General features: G+C 40.7%; 3 protein-coding genes across 3 annotated transcripts; 1 reads left to right on the forward strand and 2 right to left on the reverse strand.

Moving 5' to 3' along the window:
• Positions 1-4: 4 nt before the first annotated feature.
• Positions 5-5,120, reverse strand: gipc1 (GIPC PDZ domain containing family, member 1). Its single transcript, XM_078269439.1, has 7 exons — positions 4,828-5,120; positions 3,783-4,344; positions 3,516-3,701; positions 3,126-3,306; positions 2,337-2,449; positions 2,143-2,224; positions 5-2,043 (listed from the first exon to the last, which is right to left on the reverse strand). Exons 2-7 carry the CDS (start codon positions 4,080-4,082, stop codon positions 1,892-1,894), a joined length of 1,014 nt encoding a protein of 337 aa, XP_078125565.1. The 5' UTR covers positions 4,083-4,344; positions 4,828-5,120; the 3' UTR covers positions 5-1,891.
• Positions 5,121-6,056: 936 nt separating this feature from the next.
• Positions 6,057-10,741, reverse strand: dnajb1a (DnaJ heat shock protein family (Hsp40) member B1a). Its single transcript, XM_078269437.1, has 3 exons — positions 10,156-10,741; positions 8,316-8,905; positions 6,057-8,176 (listed from the first exon to the last, which is right to left on the reverse strand). Exons 1-3 carry the CDS (start codon positions 10,364-10,366, stop codon positions 7,946-7,948), a joined length of 1,032 nt encoding a protein of 343 aa, XP_078125563.1. The 5' UTR covers positions 10,367-10,741; the 3' UTR covers positions 6,057-7,945.
• A 2,402-nt stretch (positions 10,742-13,143) lies between these two features.
• On the forward strand, positions 13,144-18,899 carry tecra (trans-2,3-enoyl-CoA reductase a). The gene is made up of 11 exons (XM_078269696.1): positions 13,144-13,417; positions 14,190-14,241; positions 14,337-14,381; positions 14,498-14,601; positions 15,948-16,063; positions 16,278-16,383; positions 16,534-16,606; positions 16,700-16,743; positions 16,862-16,919; positions 17,010-17,098; positions 17,732-18,899. Exons 1-11 carry the CDS (start codon positions 13,250-13,252, stop codon positions 17,903-17,905), a joined length of 1,029 nt encoding a protein of 342 aa, XP_078125822.1. The 5' UTR covers positions 13,144-13,249; the 3' UTR covers positions 17,906-18,899.
• The last annotated feature ends 57 nt before the right edge of the window (positions 18,900-18,956 follow it).

Raw genomic sequence — 18,956 nt, forward strand, 5'->3', positions numbered from 1 at the left:
AACATAAAAGACGTGTTTACCTACGCGGAGTAGTTGGTGCAGCATTGCCTGTTTTCTCTCTCTATGAACACTGAAGTCACTGTGACACGTGAAGGAAGGGGTTTGGTATTTGCTCCAATGACAGGATACTTGATTTTTCAGCACCAGAATGCATACTTCTAACAAAAATGTATGAAATGCATGAAATGAGAAGAAATGAAGGCATTTTGTTCTCAACCGATTCCTTTTCACACAACTACTCCATCTCATGACTCTTTGTTTAATACTGCCTTCTGTAATGCTTCAAAAAAAAGTAGTTGCAACACAAGATCAAAATCATCCATTACACAAACCCTGTTTTAAAATAGACATCACATCACTTTATATAAAAACACTAGCAATATAAAAAAAAATAAGACAACACAACCCACAATCCAATCTGCTTCTTATTCTCACCTTCAATATATAAAAAAAAAAAAAACAATTCTCTGAAACACTGTCAAATGTATGAAAGTAAGACTGGAATGTGCTGCAGTTAACTTCATTACAGCATGGAGTGTGTTAAAGGTGAATGAACACCACTGATCGTTTTAGTCAGCAAGCTACATGTTACTATGGCCCTTTAGCGACTACAATGGTTTCTTTTACCCAAAAAAACTAAAACTAAAAAACCCAGCAGAAATCATTAAGAAGATAAAGAATAGAAGAGCACATGCTTGTTAAAGGAGAATATCGGTAAATTTCAACACGTAGCTATGTTGTTTGGAAATGTGGAGTGCTGGCAGTAGCAAAAAAACCGTAAACAATCGGTGCTGCCTACACCATGTTATCCCCCTGCTAGCGTTAGCACCCAACAGGCTTAAACAGGGCAAGTTTTAAACATGTTTTAAGCCTCTAAACATGCTCGAAATGTCATTACAAGTGCCTACCCATGTGCAGTGATTCCTTCCAAGGAAACACAGAGAATCTGACTGCAGTAGCTGTGACAGAAAGGCAAAAAAGTTGTGTTAATCCAGCCAGTGCACATACCTCTGTTTATTGGCCGTTTCCTGTCAAATTTGCTGTGTTCCCTCAGAAGGAATCACTACACATGGGTAGGCACTTGTAATGACATTTCGAGCATGTTTAGAGGCTAAAAACACGTTTAAAACTTGCCCTGTTTAAGCCTGTTGGGTGCTAACGCTAGCAGGGGGATAACACGGTGTAGGCAGCACCGATTGTTTTAGTTTTTCTTGCTACTGACAGCACTCCAAATTTCCAAACAACAGAGCTACGTGTTGAAATCGACCGGAATTCTCCTTTAAAACGGATCCATAACTGTAACAGCAAGTGGTTCAGGACAAGACTGTAACTCATGGGAGGCCGATGCCTTGTACTGTGCAATTACTGTGCCGCTCACCAGGTGAGGTACAGCACAATCTCTGTTCACGTCTGTTGTTGGTTTACAGCGCAGTGCAACACAGTGCAATGTGGAAAGAAAAGAAGAAGAAAAAAAATAAAAAAATAAATCACATTTTGTTTGCTAAGTATCAAAGATTTACTTTGTGTTAGCGGTTGTCTTTCATTTCTCCCATATTAGAGACTTGTGCTGTATTTGTTCCACTGCCAGCAACTACAACAATGACATGCAGGTCAAAGGGAATGCTCATCAGCGTGCTTGTAGTTTCTGGAAAAAAAGCTGGAAGACAAATAAAAGCACTTGGGAAGTCATCAGAGTCACCTTCTTCTTCCACTAACTGCCATTATTCTCTTTGTCTAGGCAGTCTCCCAAAAGGGTACACTCTAAATTAAAAATAGTAGAAGTATACACTGGAATTAAAACAAACTCATGACGGTAGTGTTGTGTGTCCTAGTAGTGCTGAATGTTGTGGGTGTCACACAAACAGTTGGCCTGCACTGTTACTTTTTGTGGTTACACTCGGCCAACCTTAGCATCGCCGATGGCACCCCAGACGTCAAAAACAAATTCGTCTGGGAAGGCAAAGTCCCCAAGCGTTTCATCTAAAGCCTCGGCAAACTCATCAGGGTTCTTTTTGTCCTTTCCCAGCTCCACCATGGTAGCCGCTGAGGAGACGACGAGAGTAGAGAACATTTAGTGAACACGAAACAGCTAGTTGTAACAACCGATTCTGACACCTGTAGAGCCAACAAACATGGACTTACCTAGCTCACTGTCTCTGATTCCCATGTAGCTCTCAAGCAGGTCATCCACCTTCTCAATGGCCTTTTCCTCAAATGCAGAGGGCTGGAGTGAGAAAAAAAATCCAACGCACAGACTCAGGCAATGCAACAGCATTATGTTTTCTAAACAATACAGAGGCCTGTTATTAGTCCACAGGTGTTGTAAAAACACTCACCAGCTCCTCCACAGTAGCAGGACCTTTAGAGCGCAGCCGCAGAGTTCCTCTGCCGGTCCCCAGCTGAACCCCTGATGCTGACCTGGACCCTCCAGACCGCTGGCTGATCATATCTACGCACAATGGTCAAACAGAGATCCCTAAACACTTTGTACAGTCCTACAAATCTGATTTCCTCCTGTTATTCTCCAGCTTTTATAGTGCTGCACATCATGCCCCCCAAACCTCTTTAGACAAACTCAATCCCTACATTACTTAATGCCATACTGTGTTGTATATGTTGCATATGGGGGTGGCACAGTGGATATGACACGTGCCTATGGTGTGGGAGACCTGGGTTCGATTCACACTACAATACATCAACCAATGTGTCCCTGAGCAAGACACTTAACCCCTAGTTGTCCCAGAGGCCTCTGACATTCAGTATATAGCAATTGTAAGTCGCTTAGGATAAACGTGTCAGCTAAATGACATGTAATGTATATGTGCTGCAAGGACACTTATTCCATTAATTTTATGCAATACAATTTCACCAACTATAAATCAGGGAGCAGAACTGAAAACCAAAAGTAGGTGTAAAGAACATGTAGTATGGCGACTAAAACACAATGAGATCTAGACTTAAGTACTGCTTTCATAGCCACATGCACAGTGTGCGCTGAGAGAGCAGATGACAGAAGTTGGGGAGCATGTTGTGCTGTCACACCACGTTGGAGATTGTGGAGCAGAAAAAACAAATATCACGATTAAGTCCGTCTCTCGGATGACTCCTCCTCCCCCCAGACCTACCAAAGGCCTTAAGAGGCTCCACCAACTTGATCGTGAACTCCTTCCCTTTAGGCAGCTCCTTTAGCATCTTGGCCACCTCGTAGTGTCGACACCCAATCAGGCGATGGCCATTGATCGACTCGATCATATCACCCACGTTGATGACCTGGATCTGGTGGATGACGCTCCCCTCGCGGATTCTCTAAAAAAATAAAATAAATAAATAAACAGCAAAACTCAAATATATAAACCACTATCCAGTTCATCACTCTCTCCCCGTCACGTGCAATCTATTCACATTTCATATTCAGTGCAGAAATTATTTCCTAATATAGTCCAGGGTCCCGCCTTCCCCTGTGGATCCTTGAGTCAAAAGAAATCAATGTTCTGCTCTATTTCAACAATTCTCACCTTGATGAAAGCATAGCCAGCTCCATTATCAGTGATTGTCAAACCCAGTGCATCCTCTCCTTTGAACACCTCTATTTCCTTTCGCTGTCCTTTAATATGGGCAAAAATAAAGTCCTCTAGCCCAATCTGGCCTCCCAACAATTTATCCATGTCCACCTTGTGAGTGTTCAGTGTGCAAAACATAACCTGTGGAGGGAGACAACAAACCAGTAAGATTTACCATTATGCTTTCTCCTCACACCATACACAATCAGCAGAGTTACTCACCTCAGATGGTGGTATTCCAAAAGCCTCACCAATCTTGGCATAGAGCTCCCGCACATTACTGAAGCCCTCTATACGGCCTGTGGGGCTGCCATGAGCAAGCTGAGTGTGGAAGATGAGGCGAGGTCTCATGCTGCTGTGTGGAGGCGGCAGACCTTCAGAGGTGGCACTTTCTCCCAGCCCGACAACACCTCCATCTAGGCCATCCATACCTGGCACATTGAGACCTGCTCGAATAGGCTCTGCTTCCTCGTTCTCCACTAACGGGGACGCCTTCTTCCTTCTTCCCAAACCCAGAGGCATAGTAGTGCTAGAGGGAGAGCAGAGGGAAGGGAGGGAGGAGGCTGCTCTGGGGAGTTATGCTACAATCCAGTCCAACATACACCTGTTCAGCCAAATGAGCTGCAGGTCTGTTGGATGTTTATGTCACAGTTATAGTGTGGTCCTCCAGACCAGTTTGAAAGCTGTCTCAACCAGCCGCTGAATGGATGTGAAGTCCACACATCAGAGCAGCTTACATAGCTGGATCGGTCAAGTCCAGCAGCCTGCAGTGGGTGGTCTCCAGCTGTAAAACGGAGACACAAACCCTTTAATTGTCATACATTTACCAAAGCTGTAACATCTCGGTTATACCAGCAGTTTAAACATGCTTTGCCATTACATCTCCTCGAACTAGTATATAATGTTGGTTTCCATTAGCACTGCCTGATTAGCTCTTCTTGAACGATATATTAGCGATACCTTAACTAGCTATACCTTAGCGTGGACAGTCAGGACATCAGATAACGTTAGAGCTCATGTTAGCTGCTAGCTGTAAAGCACATTTTCCACACATCTTTCACTTCCTCTAGCAACACAAACACTGAGAACTAGCTAAGCATGTAGCTTCTACAAACGGAAGCTAGTTAAATCAGTGACTGTTAATCCCGAAACTATAAGAGTGACTATTTCAAGAGCCTTGAACAGCTGAGGTTAGTTAGCTGACGTTAGCTCAACTATGGTCGCTAAATGTGAACAGAAGGGAGTATGGCAGGCCAATTATTCTTACCCGGAGTAACGTTAACGTTAGGAGTTTTAGCCAACTGCCGGCAGCTCTTCCTGCTAGCTTAGCCTGCTAACGGTGCTGCTGTGAGTTGTCAAAAAAAATATGCGCTTGCAGAGAAAGTCCAATATGTTTTGCTGCTCCTGACAGGTCGACTTGGCCTGGGCAGATTGTAAAGTAAGTCCCGTCTCTGTCTGCTGTTGATTTATGCCCAGCAGGGGTGAAACACTGACGCGTTCAGGTTTCCTCGTAAATCCCCATATACTGTCTATGGTAAACCCCCATTCCACTTTCCAGTGTTTCTTCTTCTTCTTTGGGATTTAACGGCAGCTTGCATCCTTAATGTAGCACTACTGCCATCTTCTGGAGTTAGTTTACTTCTACATTGTCCAGTATGTCAAATTTTTCTCACCAGCCCTGTTCTCATTGGGAAGCTGATCAAGCATCTTCTGCCTTGTTCACTTCCCCACACTACATTATGTTCGTTTCATTTCTTTCAGCATATCCTTTCTCTCTGATACACAGAGTTGTCCTGCAACCAACACTCGCTCTACAGTTTCTGGTACCTTAATGATCACAAAAACCAGTTGGACGCTTCCCTATATTGTGATATGTTCTGTTTAGGTTGCTGTTTAATTCTAAGCCTGCTTGTTGTTACTTGCTACTTCCGTTTTGTTCCCCTACTTCTTAACATACCTACTTCTTTTTGTGTCCAGTGTGTGGCCATAGTTTCTTTTTTCTAATCTTTTTAATATGAGTAAAAAAAAAAAAGTTTATACTGTAATTTGTAATTGCTTGTTAGCCTCTTTAGAATGGCTCAAACAGCACCGGTGTCAAGTTAGACACAATAGCATGGTCACACTTCTGGTTAAAACCTTCCAAATAAAATAGAAAAACTACTAGAGGACAGTGTATACACAGGATTATTTTTATCAAAACCAACTAGGCTTAAGAAGCTCACATTTAAAAGTAAAAAAAATTATAATAATAATAATAATGTTGCATACAACACAGTTAGACATTAACTTTGAATCTCACCTTTTTGTGCAATTTAAAATTTTGTGAAAAATAAATTAAAAGCACTGCAGACATAGGAAAGGAAAACTTTTCTTGAATCTTCTATTGTCAAATCTGTTCACAAGATATTAAATAGTAAATATGTTGACTACCATGAAATTAGCTTTCAATGCTTTAATCGCTAAAATGTCCTCAATAACTCAAACACGTAGGCCATAATTCATTAGACATTTGCCAGTCTCTTTTAATGTGGAAATGCAAATCATCACAGCATAGGAAGGGTCTATTAAATATGTCCACCCCACTATCAATTCATAAAAGCTATGTTAAAAATCAAAATATCTTGAATGCCAACCTGAGACATTTCAAAACAACATAAACCAGAGGTAAAACAACACGTTTACACCTTCTTCCCTTAAAAAAGGAAAATGTTTGCAAGAAAAACAAAAAAAGTTACACATTACAGAGATTACACATCTCTACATTCATGTTAAACCACATGTTAGAAACTTAAAACTCCAGCAGGAGCAGTCAACACTAAAAATACTTAAAAATGTGAAAATAAACCAACTGATTTACTAACATCCATCATCACTACAGTCAAGGTGCACAGGGCTAAATATGACACAGAGTTCAATATATTTTTTTAAGATTCCTACTGAACTTTTAAACTCCATATTTCCAGATGCTGTACATCTTGGATCAGATGCTCTCAGGTACGAGCTATAAGAGATATAAGACAAAATAATTCAACAAAAATATATTCTGCATATATTCTGCAGGCATTTAGATCAGGTATTTAAACTTATTTTCTCAGTCTCTGCAATATTTAGCGGGGATCAGACTGAGGTTGGGTCAAAAAGAAGAAGAAATAAACTCACTGGCAGAAACATGGTACATACTGTATATTAAGCATCATCAAAAGGGTACAGATGCAGTAAATAGCTTTTGGTAGTTTGTCAGTCAAACATAAATGGATACACACATGCTCTCAACATACTTGTAGACACACACACACACACACACATTATAATTACATAGTCTCAATTATTTGGCACAAAAAGTCTTACCACAGATATTTTACATAAGCTGTGTTCTCCCGAATAAACAAGGTATTTTGTAAGGTGTGCCATCCTAAACACCATCAATACACCAATCCGAAAACATTCTCCTAATAGCAACTTGATACCTAAACTCAGAAATCTGATGATGCATATCTTATCAGTGCTTTCTTTCCTAAATTTAAAATCTGTAACTCGTATGAATCATCTTACGTAAGGTTACATAAATGTAAGTTCATATCTCTTCTTAATTATAACTGGAAACATCGATTAATCATTGTCATTACTTTTAGGCTTGTGCATATTGAAATGATATTCTTCAAGTCAGTTTATGAGATTGATGCTCTGAAAACTGGCGGCCAGCTGTGACTGAGTGTAGATGACTGAAACGCTGAGTTGACAAGAAAAGTATATTTAACGTTGATCGGTTACATCTGGCTGATACTGCTCCTCTTCATAAAGTCAGTATTGTTGCCAATACCAAGGATCAGATTACCTCTTAGGATCCACACTGCCTTAACGTTATCTAAAAGCAACTAAAAATAATGTCCTGTTGAGTAATGTAATTCAAACTACCTGAGGTATTGTTAATTAGCTGGCTGCGTGCTCCCTTAAAGCACTCCCAAAATCTGCTGCTGTGAAAACAAATCCTCAGTTAGTTTATTACATTCCCAAGTGAACTTAAAAATACTCTTCTCCTTGCAGCCAAACCATAACCTATAACATGACAACTCGTATCATTATCTATATACACACACACTATATACTTTTCATGCCTGAATCTGACATTGTAGCAGGCTATTACTTAACACGGTTAATCCGCTAAACACACACACACAAAACTTAAAGTAAGCTGCTCTGTCAGTTTCCGAGTCTTAAGACACTCTATAAACTGACTGGATGCTGGGTAAGAAAATGGATTTGGTATTCAGACGGTAAAATTAAACAGCTGAAAACCAAATCTGCCCTGAGCCTCAATCGTCCAAGCTAAACTGCACAGGGGACTGTGTTGCTGGATTTTTGGGGCAAACTTCTATCATTTCACGTCATGGTGGAAGGATCTGCTTGAGTGCATCTCGTGTGCTTTGGCCCAGTTTGTCAGGAAATGTCACTGTGAAGTCCAGGATCATGTCGCCCCTCTTCTCGGGGCACTTAGATAGAGGAAGCCCTTCTCCAGCAATTCGCTTTTTCATTCCAGGTTTGACAACGTCTCTGGAGGTCACAGTGATGGTCCGGCCGTCTAGTGTCGGGGCGTTGACTGTGCATCCGCACAACGCCTGGAGAAAGACAGAGAGAGAATTATTATTAACATCTTTAGGCAAAATGATTATTAAACAAGCTATATTTTTTTTTTTGTGTACATCAAAAGAAAAATGAATGTCTGAGTGATATTTACTGACATGAGTTTTCACTTACTTCTCGGAGTGATATTTTTGCAGGATAGATTATATCCGAGCCCTCTCTTCTGAACACCGGGTGGGGTTTATCTTTGACTACAAACACCACGTCTGAAGGAATGTTGCTGGGAGTTTCATCTCCCTCCTTGGGAAAGGTGATTTTCGTCCCCTCCTTCCAGCCGCGCTTGATGTCGACTGTTAAAATCTTGTCTTCGTTGCGCACTGTGCAGCCGTCTGGGTTGAGTCTCTTGCGGGAAATCTTCATTTTTTTGGTGCAGCCCGAGAAGACCTCCTCCAGGCTCACCTTCAGCTCGTGCATCACAGACGGGTCCTTCTTCTTCTCGTGCGGTCTGCGAAGGCCTCCTGGGTGGGATTTAAAGGATCTTTGAAACCCGTCCATGCCACGCATTCTTCCCATGCCAAACGGTGCAAAGGGATTGTTGATGTCCATGTCATCCTCCCCATTTTGTGCGAAGAAATGATCGAAAGGGCTGCGGCCACCAAAGAACTCAGTAAACATTGCATGGGGGTCTCCGTGGAAGGTGTAGTTGTAGCTCTGACCGCTGTGTCCTCCACCTCCACCTCCACCGCCAGCAGAACCCTTTAATCCTGAGGCAAACAGAAGGAAATAGAGCTTATATGCTATACAAGAATGGCCAATATATTCAGCGTGTATCGTTTAATGTCAGATAATAGGTAACAATAAATTGCATATTAGAAGTGTGTGTGTTTGATTGTTTCCAAAACATTGTACTTATGTTAAAAAAAAGTGGCATGACTCAGATGGCATAAAGTTATTAGACTTTTTAAACTTTTAAAATATGAATTTGCTTCAATAAACCCAGTATTGGTCAGGCTCTAGTAGCAAAGTATCTGCAGAAAGAGAATTATCATAATTACTAAAGCTTTTGTGTATAAACCAATGAAACTGTACTCTGTTGTCAGCAATCTAGTACACAATACCACATATTGCTGGTTTAAAGTTAGAATTTAACAAATGCTAATTATGAACATGCTCACATGTTTTCAATTTTAACCAGTACATTTTTAATCCCAACAAAAATCCAATGTATAAACCGGTGATGAAAATATTAATAAGTTGCAAGACTACTAATAATCATGATGCTAGCAATGAAAGTTACTTTTTATCACCTAAAAGTCACATCTGTCTCTATTCCTGCACATAACAATGTAGACCGTAACCTGGTTGAACCAGAATTATTATTCCAGTGACAGACTGACAGGACAGGCAAGAACTCGTTGTTTCCAGTAGGTTCTCCAGTTACACCTATTGTGTACACACACTCACACACACACACAGATTACTGGTGTAGAAAGATGCCAGAAACAGCAATGACCGATTAGGAGGATGCATTAATGCATCAACCAGGCTACATCTAACAGACTCAAATGAAGTGCAAATGAATGGTTTGCACAAGTTGTATGAAAATGTAATAATGTAACTGTATTTGTATAGCACCTTTCATACAAGAAATGTATATTTAAGTGCTTTACAATAAATAAATTACAATCAACATTAGATGAGTGCCTTACATGAAACTAGACAGACATATAATTAATGGAAAATAAGATGACAAATAAAATCCACTGAATGATAATAATACAAATAAAAATAAAGTTTAAAAATAAAATACATAGAATGCATAAAATCTAGTAAAATACGACATGTTAAAAGAAGTGCAGCAGCGCATAAGTGCAAAGCAAGGTGCAAAAAAGGAGTTTCAGGCCTGTATGGGAAAGTCATAGCTAGTTAAAGGCTAAAGTGAAAAGAAGAGGTAACGTTGGTGGTACAAACTAGCTACATCACATGCAAGTTGTGGGGAGAAGTGTTCAGTTACCTTCTTCTCCAAAGCGATCATAAATGTCCTTTTTCTTGGCATCACTGAGGACATCGTAGGCTTCAGCAATCTCCTTGAATTTATCTTCTGATCCGGGAGACTTGTTTTTATCGGGATGATAGCGCAGGGCCTGTTTTCTGTACGCCTTTTTAATCTCATCTTCAGAGGCACCTTTGGCTATTCCTAGCACTTTGTAGTAATCTTTACCCATGTCAATAACCGGTCACTTCTTCTTCGACTTCATAAAGACATTTTCAGCACAGATGCTTCAGTTTCTGTTGAGTGCATCAGGATGTCCCGTGTGTGGGCCGGGTTAGCTGGCTCCACCACAACCGCCGCCGCAGCTGTCACTGGTGCGGACAGTAGCTGGCTAGCTAACGGTCAAGGTTAGCTTCCCTCACTTGTCACAGTACGTAAACAACTGAGACGAGGAGAAAGAATGTCACTTAACTTAAACCGCACAAACTAAAACAACGTAGCCATGCAGGAGTGTCCGTGTGTTGTCGCCGAGCTGAAAAACAGTGCGAGGAAACTTCTGGAAGAAGCTGATGATGCTGCTGATGTGTGTCATCACAGCCGAGCCGAGAGGATTCACTGCCAACAACTTCCGGTTTCCCTTAAACCACATTTAAGTGGCCATATCTGTCTTTAAATGAAAACCCTGAAAATGATATACTTATTAGCAGCTCCTCAGAATAAAACTGGTCTTGTTTGGGTATCTGGAGTAAATTAATTGCTTTTTCCATCAGCCATTGTTCCTTTTAATAATATTTTAAATCCAGTACGCATGCGGAGGTACTTCCGTTCTTTCTCGCTCTTTGATAGCTTTAGTTACTTTGCAGATTCGCCTATAGATAGATAATTATATATTATTATAGATACTATGTTTACAATTAGCCATATCTTTACCAGCTGCAACATAAATGTACACAATAATGCATCACTAATTAAAATCCAGTATTATAATAAATACGCTTCTGAAATTTGCCATACTGCATATTAAGGACTTTTACTTTTGGCACACTGGAAATAAGTATATACTGTAGGTATAGATGAGAATAAATGAATATAATGAGAATTAACTTCATGTGCCAAGTGCACTCAGTTGTCTGTTTATTAGGTACACTTAGCTAAAATGATTGCATTCCAACACAACAGCCTTGCAATAAATCCTACCTTCATGAAGGTTAAATTGTTATTTAGTCTCCCCTGAACAAAATATTACATAATACAACACCTCTGACAACTGTGTGTATGTTGACACAAGTGCACAGGATTGCTTTGAGACCTGGCTAAATTAACTGTGTGTGTGTGTGTGTGTGTGTGTGTGTGTGTGTGTGTGTGTGTGTGTGTGTGTGTGTTGGTTTGTGGTATTACTGGTTGCAAAGTGCTCTGTATAGTACCCGCCAGAGGGGGCATGTTGAAATAAGTTATGTACAGAGTGTGAGTGTTCAGCAATGACTTGTTTCTCAGTTTCCCAGCAGGTCCTGACTCAGGAGGTGTAGGCTTGTATCAATTCTCTTCTCTTTAATCAGAACTACAGACTCCTAAAATTTGCATATAGTAAAATCAAAAGCTTTCTGACAGAGTTTCAACAAAAAGCTTTACAGAGGTGATATCTTTTGTAGGACCATTGATTATTCATCATATTGAACAAGCGTTGCTGTTTCTTTGTCCACCAGCTGCAGTTCACAGAAGGGAAATCTCAGTGAAATTGATTAAAAAAAATTCCTAAAGCAAATTAGGGGAGATTAGAATCCGGGGATAATACATTTACAACATTTGAAACATCCATTTAAAAGTTCTTACATTACACTTATCTCTTCTTTTAATTTCAAATCTTCAATCGCATTAGGGATAAGGGGGTATTTTGAATAACGTGAATGTGACAGTGTATCTACAAGAGAGTAAAAATGACTGACACTCTGAGGATAGGTGAACTCATGGAGTCCCATGTCACAGCATTCCTCTTACGTCAGATCTAAATGTTACCACCTTTGAAAAACAAGTAGGTCTAGTTAAGCATTTATTTGAGATTATTGTTTTTCCATACATTGGTGTCTTTCTGATCATGAGTGTAAAAAAGGATAATGTTTAGCACAGAGATTTTTCTGATACAAGACTTTAAAATGATCTTGGAAGGCAAACAGTGTTACCGCTGCTTGCTTGAACTGCTCCTGCTGGTTATAAATAGACCACAGAATATAGATATGCAGTTGGCTGTGTGCGACGATCGACGATCAGTTGACAGTGTGCGACGAAAAGCATCTTTTGATCTTCTCCCAATCAGCATTTTCTATGCCCTCCTCCCACCACAAACCTCCTTCAAGTAGCCTATTTTAGAAACCATGTTGTTTATTCAACACACAAACCTTGCACCACACAGGCCCTGAAATAAACCTGTCTGTCTTTGCCATAGAGAGAAAAGAATACCAGCCACACAGGTGGTCAGGGGGAGGGGAAGGCATGTGGAGGTCTTACATCCCATGGATCAGGCTTTTAATGGGGTCGTCACTGTGTAACAAGCGAGGAGCAGAACAGACAGGAGATGTGTCTTATAGGTCTAATGAGAGCACATTGGCATGTGTCACTGGGTTGGGCTGTATGTGGCTGCCCAAGGTTACCAAGCTGGTGTTGAGCAAATCAGGCGACTTATATTTAGCCTTGCAAATGGCGCGCTATGGATTATGTCTTGGGGCTCTCCAGTTTCGTCTTCAGTGCGTTTTGTAGCATGAAGGGGGGCTGTGGATCATGAAGAGGCTGCTATTCAGGTGAGGAGCAGGTTCACTTCATATTCTTAGACCAGCTCTTCTTCCACTTCTTCTCCCTTTCTTCCCTGCTCACTTTTCCTCCACTCTCTCATCCATACACTCGTATCAAAGTGTTTATGGTCTCACATACTTCTTCTGGAGGTGGGGGGCTATTCAGAGCGTCCAAAAGGCACCAAAGAAGACACGCTTGAGTTGGACTGACAGTTGCATTGACGGGTGAGCAGGGAGTTGCTTCCCATACCAGGAGAGGACAACCAGTGTGATTGGACATATCACATATTATTTCATCAACAGGCTACTGAGATTTGGGATTAAACAGTATCATGGATGTACTCGCTTTAGAGGCAAAGAGTGTAAATGGAGCAGATGCTGAAAAGAAGTCTTCATCAAGGCCAAAACCGAAACCTCCTAAAAAGGCCAAAAGGATCGTGTACTTTGAAGTGGAGATCGTGGACTCCAAGACTAAAGAGAAACTGCTGCTGCTGGACAAGGTTTGTGTCCATTCATATTTTATATTGAGCATAATGATTTATTTATACTTGTTTTAACTGGTGCATTATCACAGATGTTTAAATCCTATACAAAAGGCGCAAAGAGTGCTTAAGAACTTGCCATAGATTGCCATAGACTTGCATGCCATAGATTGTATGGTCAATTACTACAGTTTATCACCTCCCAGTGCAATCCTTTTAAAGTTTCATGATTCAAACATGTCTGTTCTAAAAGTAGCACACGCAGAAACTGTGATCACTTTGCAGGGAAGTCCGAGGAAAACATGTTTGTTTTAGTTCAAGAACTGCAGGGTCAGCATTGTGAGCAGACGGCTAATTTTACAGATAATCATCTACTTCATTGGCAGCCCGGTCAAGTTGCAGCCATTATCAGTTACGTTTCAATTGAGCGAGGGTTGCAGTTAGGAGGTGAGAATTCCCTCTTCGCCTGACAGGAAATTTCTGTTGCAGCTACAGCACATGCCTGTACTGCGATGGGCCAACATGCAGGCACGCACACATGATTAGCAGCTTATATAAGTGTGCTTGTATAAATGAGTCTTGTCAGAAAACGTGAGGGATCACATTGCATTGAAAATGTAAAAAATGCAAGCGTGACAAATTCCAAAAGAAAGGAAAACTTCTGCAGTAAAGACAGTAGTACAGATACTTTAGTATTTTTTTGTACTCCCGTGTCTTGTCAACATGGCAGTCTGCACACTAATGTTGCTGATAATCTTAAATATGGTTCATTTTTACATTTCAATTGCAGGTGGAACCAACTGCCACTGTTTTCGATATCAAAGCTTTGTTTCAAAAATCATGTGAGTGAGTTTAAGAAAATACATTTTCTATTTATTCCTATCTTCATTTTTACATAGATAGGCCTAATCTCTCCAGCTCCTCTCCATTTCAACAGATCCAAAGTGGTATCCAGCCAGACAGTCCCTTCGTTTGGATCCAAGTGCGTCTGCTTTTGTTTTTGTTTTTTTACCAAAAATTCTTCAGTTGATTGATGGGTGTTGAAGTTGAATGTTATGGGATGCTGTCTGGTCTTATCTCGGCTGTCGTGTTTTTCAGAGGCCAGGTGTCTCAGGGATGAGGAAATTCTGCAGACACTTCCTGTGGGAACCACAGCCAGCTTTTACTTCAGTGACCTCGGACCTCAGCTCACATGGGGAACCGTGAGTCCACACGTGCACAGACACACACTACTAGGACCATACAGAGGTGCTGCATGTCATGCATGTTTTACATTACTGTAAGCTATTTTCTGAAGTACACTTTACAACATGTGTTTAAATTGATTTCCACCTTCCTTTGATAAAATTCAACTTGCCAAGATTTGAGGGTTCAGTTTTGAAAAAATATGCTTGTGGCTGATTTCAAGGACGCTCAAGCATTCAAGATCTGATCCTCTGAACAGCAACCTTTTAAATGCAAGAAATTATTACATTCACGTAGTCCTTTTAAGGTCTTGCATGCTTCACTTCTGGATATGATTATTTGTGTGTGTGGCTGCATGAATGCAACATTTTTCATCAGCTGGCTATCAGGGAAAGAGGCTCTGCAAAGTATACACCACTTAATAGGCTGAAACATGCAAAACCACTGGTATGGCTTTTTAGGATTCTTGTACTTTAAATATATACAGACACTTTCTCACCCACTCAGTAACTCTTGAATATATATATCAACCCGCAGTGACAGATAGAGGTGATTTGCTGTGGTTCATTTTTTTCTCACCTCCTGCACCGCCTGTCCTCTGTCCTAGGACATATAATCTCACGGCCCCATTTTTCCTAAAGGTGTTTATCTCCCTGACCTCTCACTTGCCTTTCACTGCGCCTCTTGAGTCACCCTTGCCCACCCAGTCTCTACATTTCCTGTCCTAACCCACCCTGACACAACCTCCCAGCACCCTGCCAGGCTGCAGACTGGTGCCACTGTGGGCGGGGGAGGAGCATGAACTGTCCCAGCAGAGATCACCAGTAGCTATTGGTCAGGCACTCTTAGCCAGGGCTCTGCTCGAGGTGCTGATTCAGGGGGTCGAATTCACTGCCAACTGTGCTGCTGCGCTTGATCATATCATTTGTTGAAAGCTGGTATTACAAGCTGCCTTAGTGTCTTATTTGCTCCATGGGCACAATGAATACTATTATTGTTACACTGAATGGTTATAGAAGTAGATGGATGGTTTTTGTTTTAAGATGGATTAGACAAGTGGGTTATTAGAGGAGCCAGAGTCATACTGGTGTCAGTTGCACGCCTTGGCAAATGGTTTAGACTCACAAAAGGCTGATCTAACAGGGCGAAAATATTTTAATTTCACTGGTTAGTGTATTCTCTATTATATTAGAGAACTTAATCATTAGAGCTGTTAATTGCAGTGCTGTTCATGTATTCATTCATTGCTTCTTTGTTTTGTGCTGTTCTGCCTTTTTGCATATTTCTGCACTTCTTCTCATCTGGTCGCAAACCAAGAAAAACAAAAATGAAAGCATAACTGTCTTTTCTTTGATCACTTCAGGTGTTCCTGGCAGAGTGTGTTGGGCCACTGGTCATCTACTTAATGTTCTACTTCCACCTTCCTTTGATCTACTCTCCGAAATATGACTTCACCAGCAGCAAGCACTGGGTCGTACAGTGAGTGACAGCTTTCTCATGTTTTTGTGGGATCTGTTGCAATGTTGCTGCTGTGTATCACACAATCCTAGGCTTTGCACAGATGCCACCTTAACACGACAAACACTAGTGAAGTATAGGGTGACACTGAGTCAGGGCCAAGTGTAATGGTGGACTGCAGTGAGGCCATGTATTAATCACAGCTACATATGTAAGTGTGTGTGTCCTGTTGCAGCTTGGCCTGCATGTGTCACTCCTTCCACTACATCAAGAGGATCCTGGAGACACTGTTTGTCCACCGTATTTCCCATGGGACCATGCCTCTCAGAAACATATTTAAGGTAAATGAGCTGCATAATTTTTACTTTTGAATGTGATATACAATAGGCTATATGATTATGTTGTGCTGTGTGATTCTCAAAAATCTGAACCAAAATTTATGTGGAGCCTTATCTTGACAGTATGACTTATAGTCTCTTCCTGTATTCTAGAACTGTGGCTATTACTGGTGCACTGCAGCTTGGATGGCGTACTACATTAACCACCCTCTCTACACCACACCCTGTAAGCGCAGACCGCTGTAATTCTCTTCTCACGTTAACTCATCAGTCAAAGTTGACTTCCATCGTAATCCATTTTTCTGTGACACATTGACAGATTACGGGCAGCAGCAGGTGAATACAGGACTTTATATTTTCTTGGTAAGTTTGAGATCTATTTAAGTTGTATATTTACAGATCAGTAAAGGAATCTCCCAGACATTAAATGGAAAATAACTATTTTGTAGATTGTCATCTTTGGATGTCTTTATTCCCACAGTTCTGTCAAGTAGGGAATTTTTCCATCCATGTTGCTCTTCGTAACCTCAAACCACCAGGTGAGCATTCTCTAACAAGGCACATAGTGTTTTTAAAGCAGCCAACAGTATGGGGCAATACAATGTTTTATTTGTTTTTACCCATCTCAGGTTCAAAAATCAAGAAGATCCCTTACCCAACGAAAAATCCCTTCACATGGATGTTTTGGCTGGTCTCTTGTCCAAACTACACATATGAGGTAATTAAGTCCACTCTTACCAGAAACAGGACAAGAAAATACTGTCTGGAAAACACAATAAGGAAATGGTATACTGAAAAGACTTTAACTAACTTTGGTAGATAGCCACTTGATTTGACTAGCTCAGACTGCTGAAGTCTCACAGTAGCTTTAGATAAACAAATATTTGCACAGAATGAGGCCTGTGAATTTTGCCCCCCTATCTCTTGTGTTGGAAGCACATTAGGAAAGGATCTTTTACACACCAGTATAAACAGGAGGAATGATTAAAGCAAGCTAAACCTTTTGTTTTGTTTTTCTACTTCTTCATGATCAAGAATCTGTTTAGTAACAATGTGTCATTCAAGGGATTTTTAGTCTCATTTTAGTTTGGTTATTAGTTGTGTTTTGCAGCAAGTAACATTCCACATTTCAACATGGAAATACTGAAGGCAACTGTTGTATGCATGTCTATGCATGTCTTTGAAACCCAGTAGCAATAGTATCCAGTACTTGTATTTCATTCTTGCAACATAAAATGCACTTTTGCTACCATCTACTGGTTACGTCCTACACATACATCATAAATTTGTGTGTGTGTGTGTGTGTGTGTGTGTGTGTGTGTGTGTGTGTGTGTGTGTATGTTGCTCACAGATGGGCTCCTGGATCGGCTTCACAGTGATGACCCAGTGTGTGCCTGTGGCTTTCTTCACTCTCGTGGCCTTCATTCAGATGACTGTGTGGGCCAAAGGCAAACACTGCGGCTACTTAAAGGAGTTCAGAGATTATCCGACCCTGCGCTCCTCCATACTCCCCTTCATCCTGTAGATCTGGGCACAGAAAACAACGGTCACTACACACAGCCGGTTCTTTTGAAAACTCTCCATCCACTGGATGTCAGAACGTGTGTGCTGAGGTCAACAGCATGGATGGATTTTGGTCATATGGACTCCATGTAACATTTTCTTACATGTCACTCCATAACAAAGAGTAGCTGTTACGGTTACTCTGAGTATTGGACCAGTGAATGCAGGACTGTTAGAGGCAAAGGAAGCCATCAGAGGTAAATGCAGCAAAGTCTTAATTTAAAGTTGTATTTGATATTGTAGAGCAAGAGGATGAAAAAAATATTTTGCTACCTTGGTAAGTTGTAACATGTTTGAGTGAGAGTGCTGTTTAGTTTTTAAAAAATCACATTATTTTCATAGATTTTGGCAACCTGATCAGTGGAGTTTCCCACAGAGCTGGGCAACCAAGAGGCTAATCTGCAATGTCCAACTAGTGTGCAGCCTGGAGCTGAGAACTTTGTGGCCTCCTGCAGTGTTCTACTGAGCCAAGTGACATTTACACCATGATAGTGCTAGTGCTATCTGGATTAGAAATTGAATGGGTGGGAAAAAAAAAAATCTTTTCTTTTTGTCTGTACAAGTGTTTTTCTTATATAGAGAGAAAAACACTGCTGACAGCATTAACAAGCACATCCTTTCAAATATACATTACTTACACATGATTATAGTGCAGAAAGTGTTCAATTGAAGAAGTAAAAAAAAACTATTGTCATAGTATTGCATATTTATTATTAGGTTTCTCTGCATTGTCGGCGCTGTGGCGATCTTTTATTTTTGTACTATTCTGAAGAGTTGTGCAGCTACAAACACAGACTGAGACTTTATCTGGTGGTGCTTTCCAGGATTGGATAACGACATGGGAAAAACATCCAAAATAGTTTATTCTTTGCTATTCCATTTTCACTGAATGTGCATTTCACAGAATGCTCGACTGAACCTTTTAAAATAAATGAGGAACTTTTGTGTGAAGAGACCATTCAGTGTCGAGCAGGACTTTTATCTGAAGTGGAAAGTTTGTTTACAATATTTGA

This window comes from Sander vitreus, chromosome 15, assembly GCF_031162955.1.
Source record: "Sander vitreus isolate 19-12246 chromosome 15, sanVit1, whole genome shotgun sequence".
Classification (NCBI taxonomy): Eukaryota; Metazoa; Chordata; class Actinopteri; order Perciformes; family Percidae; genus Sander; species Sander vitreus.

Coding starts and splice junctions, on each gene's coding strand:
- gipc1 (XM_078269439.1), bottom strand. CDS start 4,082: ATGCCTCTGGGTTTGGGAAGAAGGAAGAAGGCGTCCCCGTTAGTGGAG. Junction 3,307..3,515: donor CTGGCTATGCTTTCATCAAG/GTGAGAATTGTT, acceptor TTATTTTTTTAG/AGAATCCGCGAGGGGAGCGT. Junction 2,225..2,336: donor CTGCTACTGTGGAGGAGCTG/GTGAGTGTTTTT, acceptor TTCTCACTCCAG/CCCTCTGCATTTGAGGAAAA.
- dnajb1a (XM_078269437.1), bottom strand. CDS start 10,366: ATGGGTAAAGATTACTACAAAGTGCTAGGAATAGCCAAAGGTGCCTCT. Junction 8,906..10,155: donor TGATCGCTTTGGAGAAGAAG/GTAACTGAACAC, acceptor TGTTTGCCTCAG/GATTAAAGGGTTCTGCTGGC. Junction 8,177..8,315: donor CAAAAATATCACTCCGAGAA/GTAAGTGAAAAC, acceptor GTCTTTCTCCAG/GCGTTGTGCGGATGCACAGT.
- tecra (XM_078269696.1), top strand. CDS start 13,250: ATGGATGTACTCGCTTTAGAGGCAAAGAGTGTAAATGGAGCAGATGCT. Junction 14,382..14,497: donor GTCCCTTCGTTTGGATCCAA/GTGCGTCTGCTT, acceptor CGTGTTTTTCAG/AGGCCAGGTGTCTCAGGGAT. Junction 16,064..16,277: donor AGCAAGCACTGGGTCGTACA/GTGAGTGACAGC, acceptor GTCCTGTTGCAG/CTTGGCCTGCATGTGTCACT.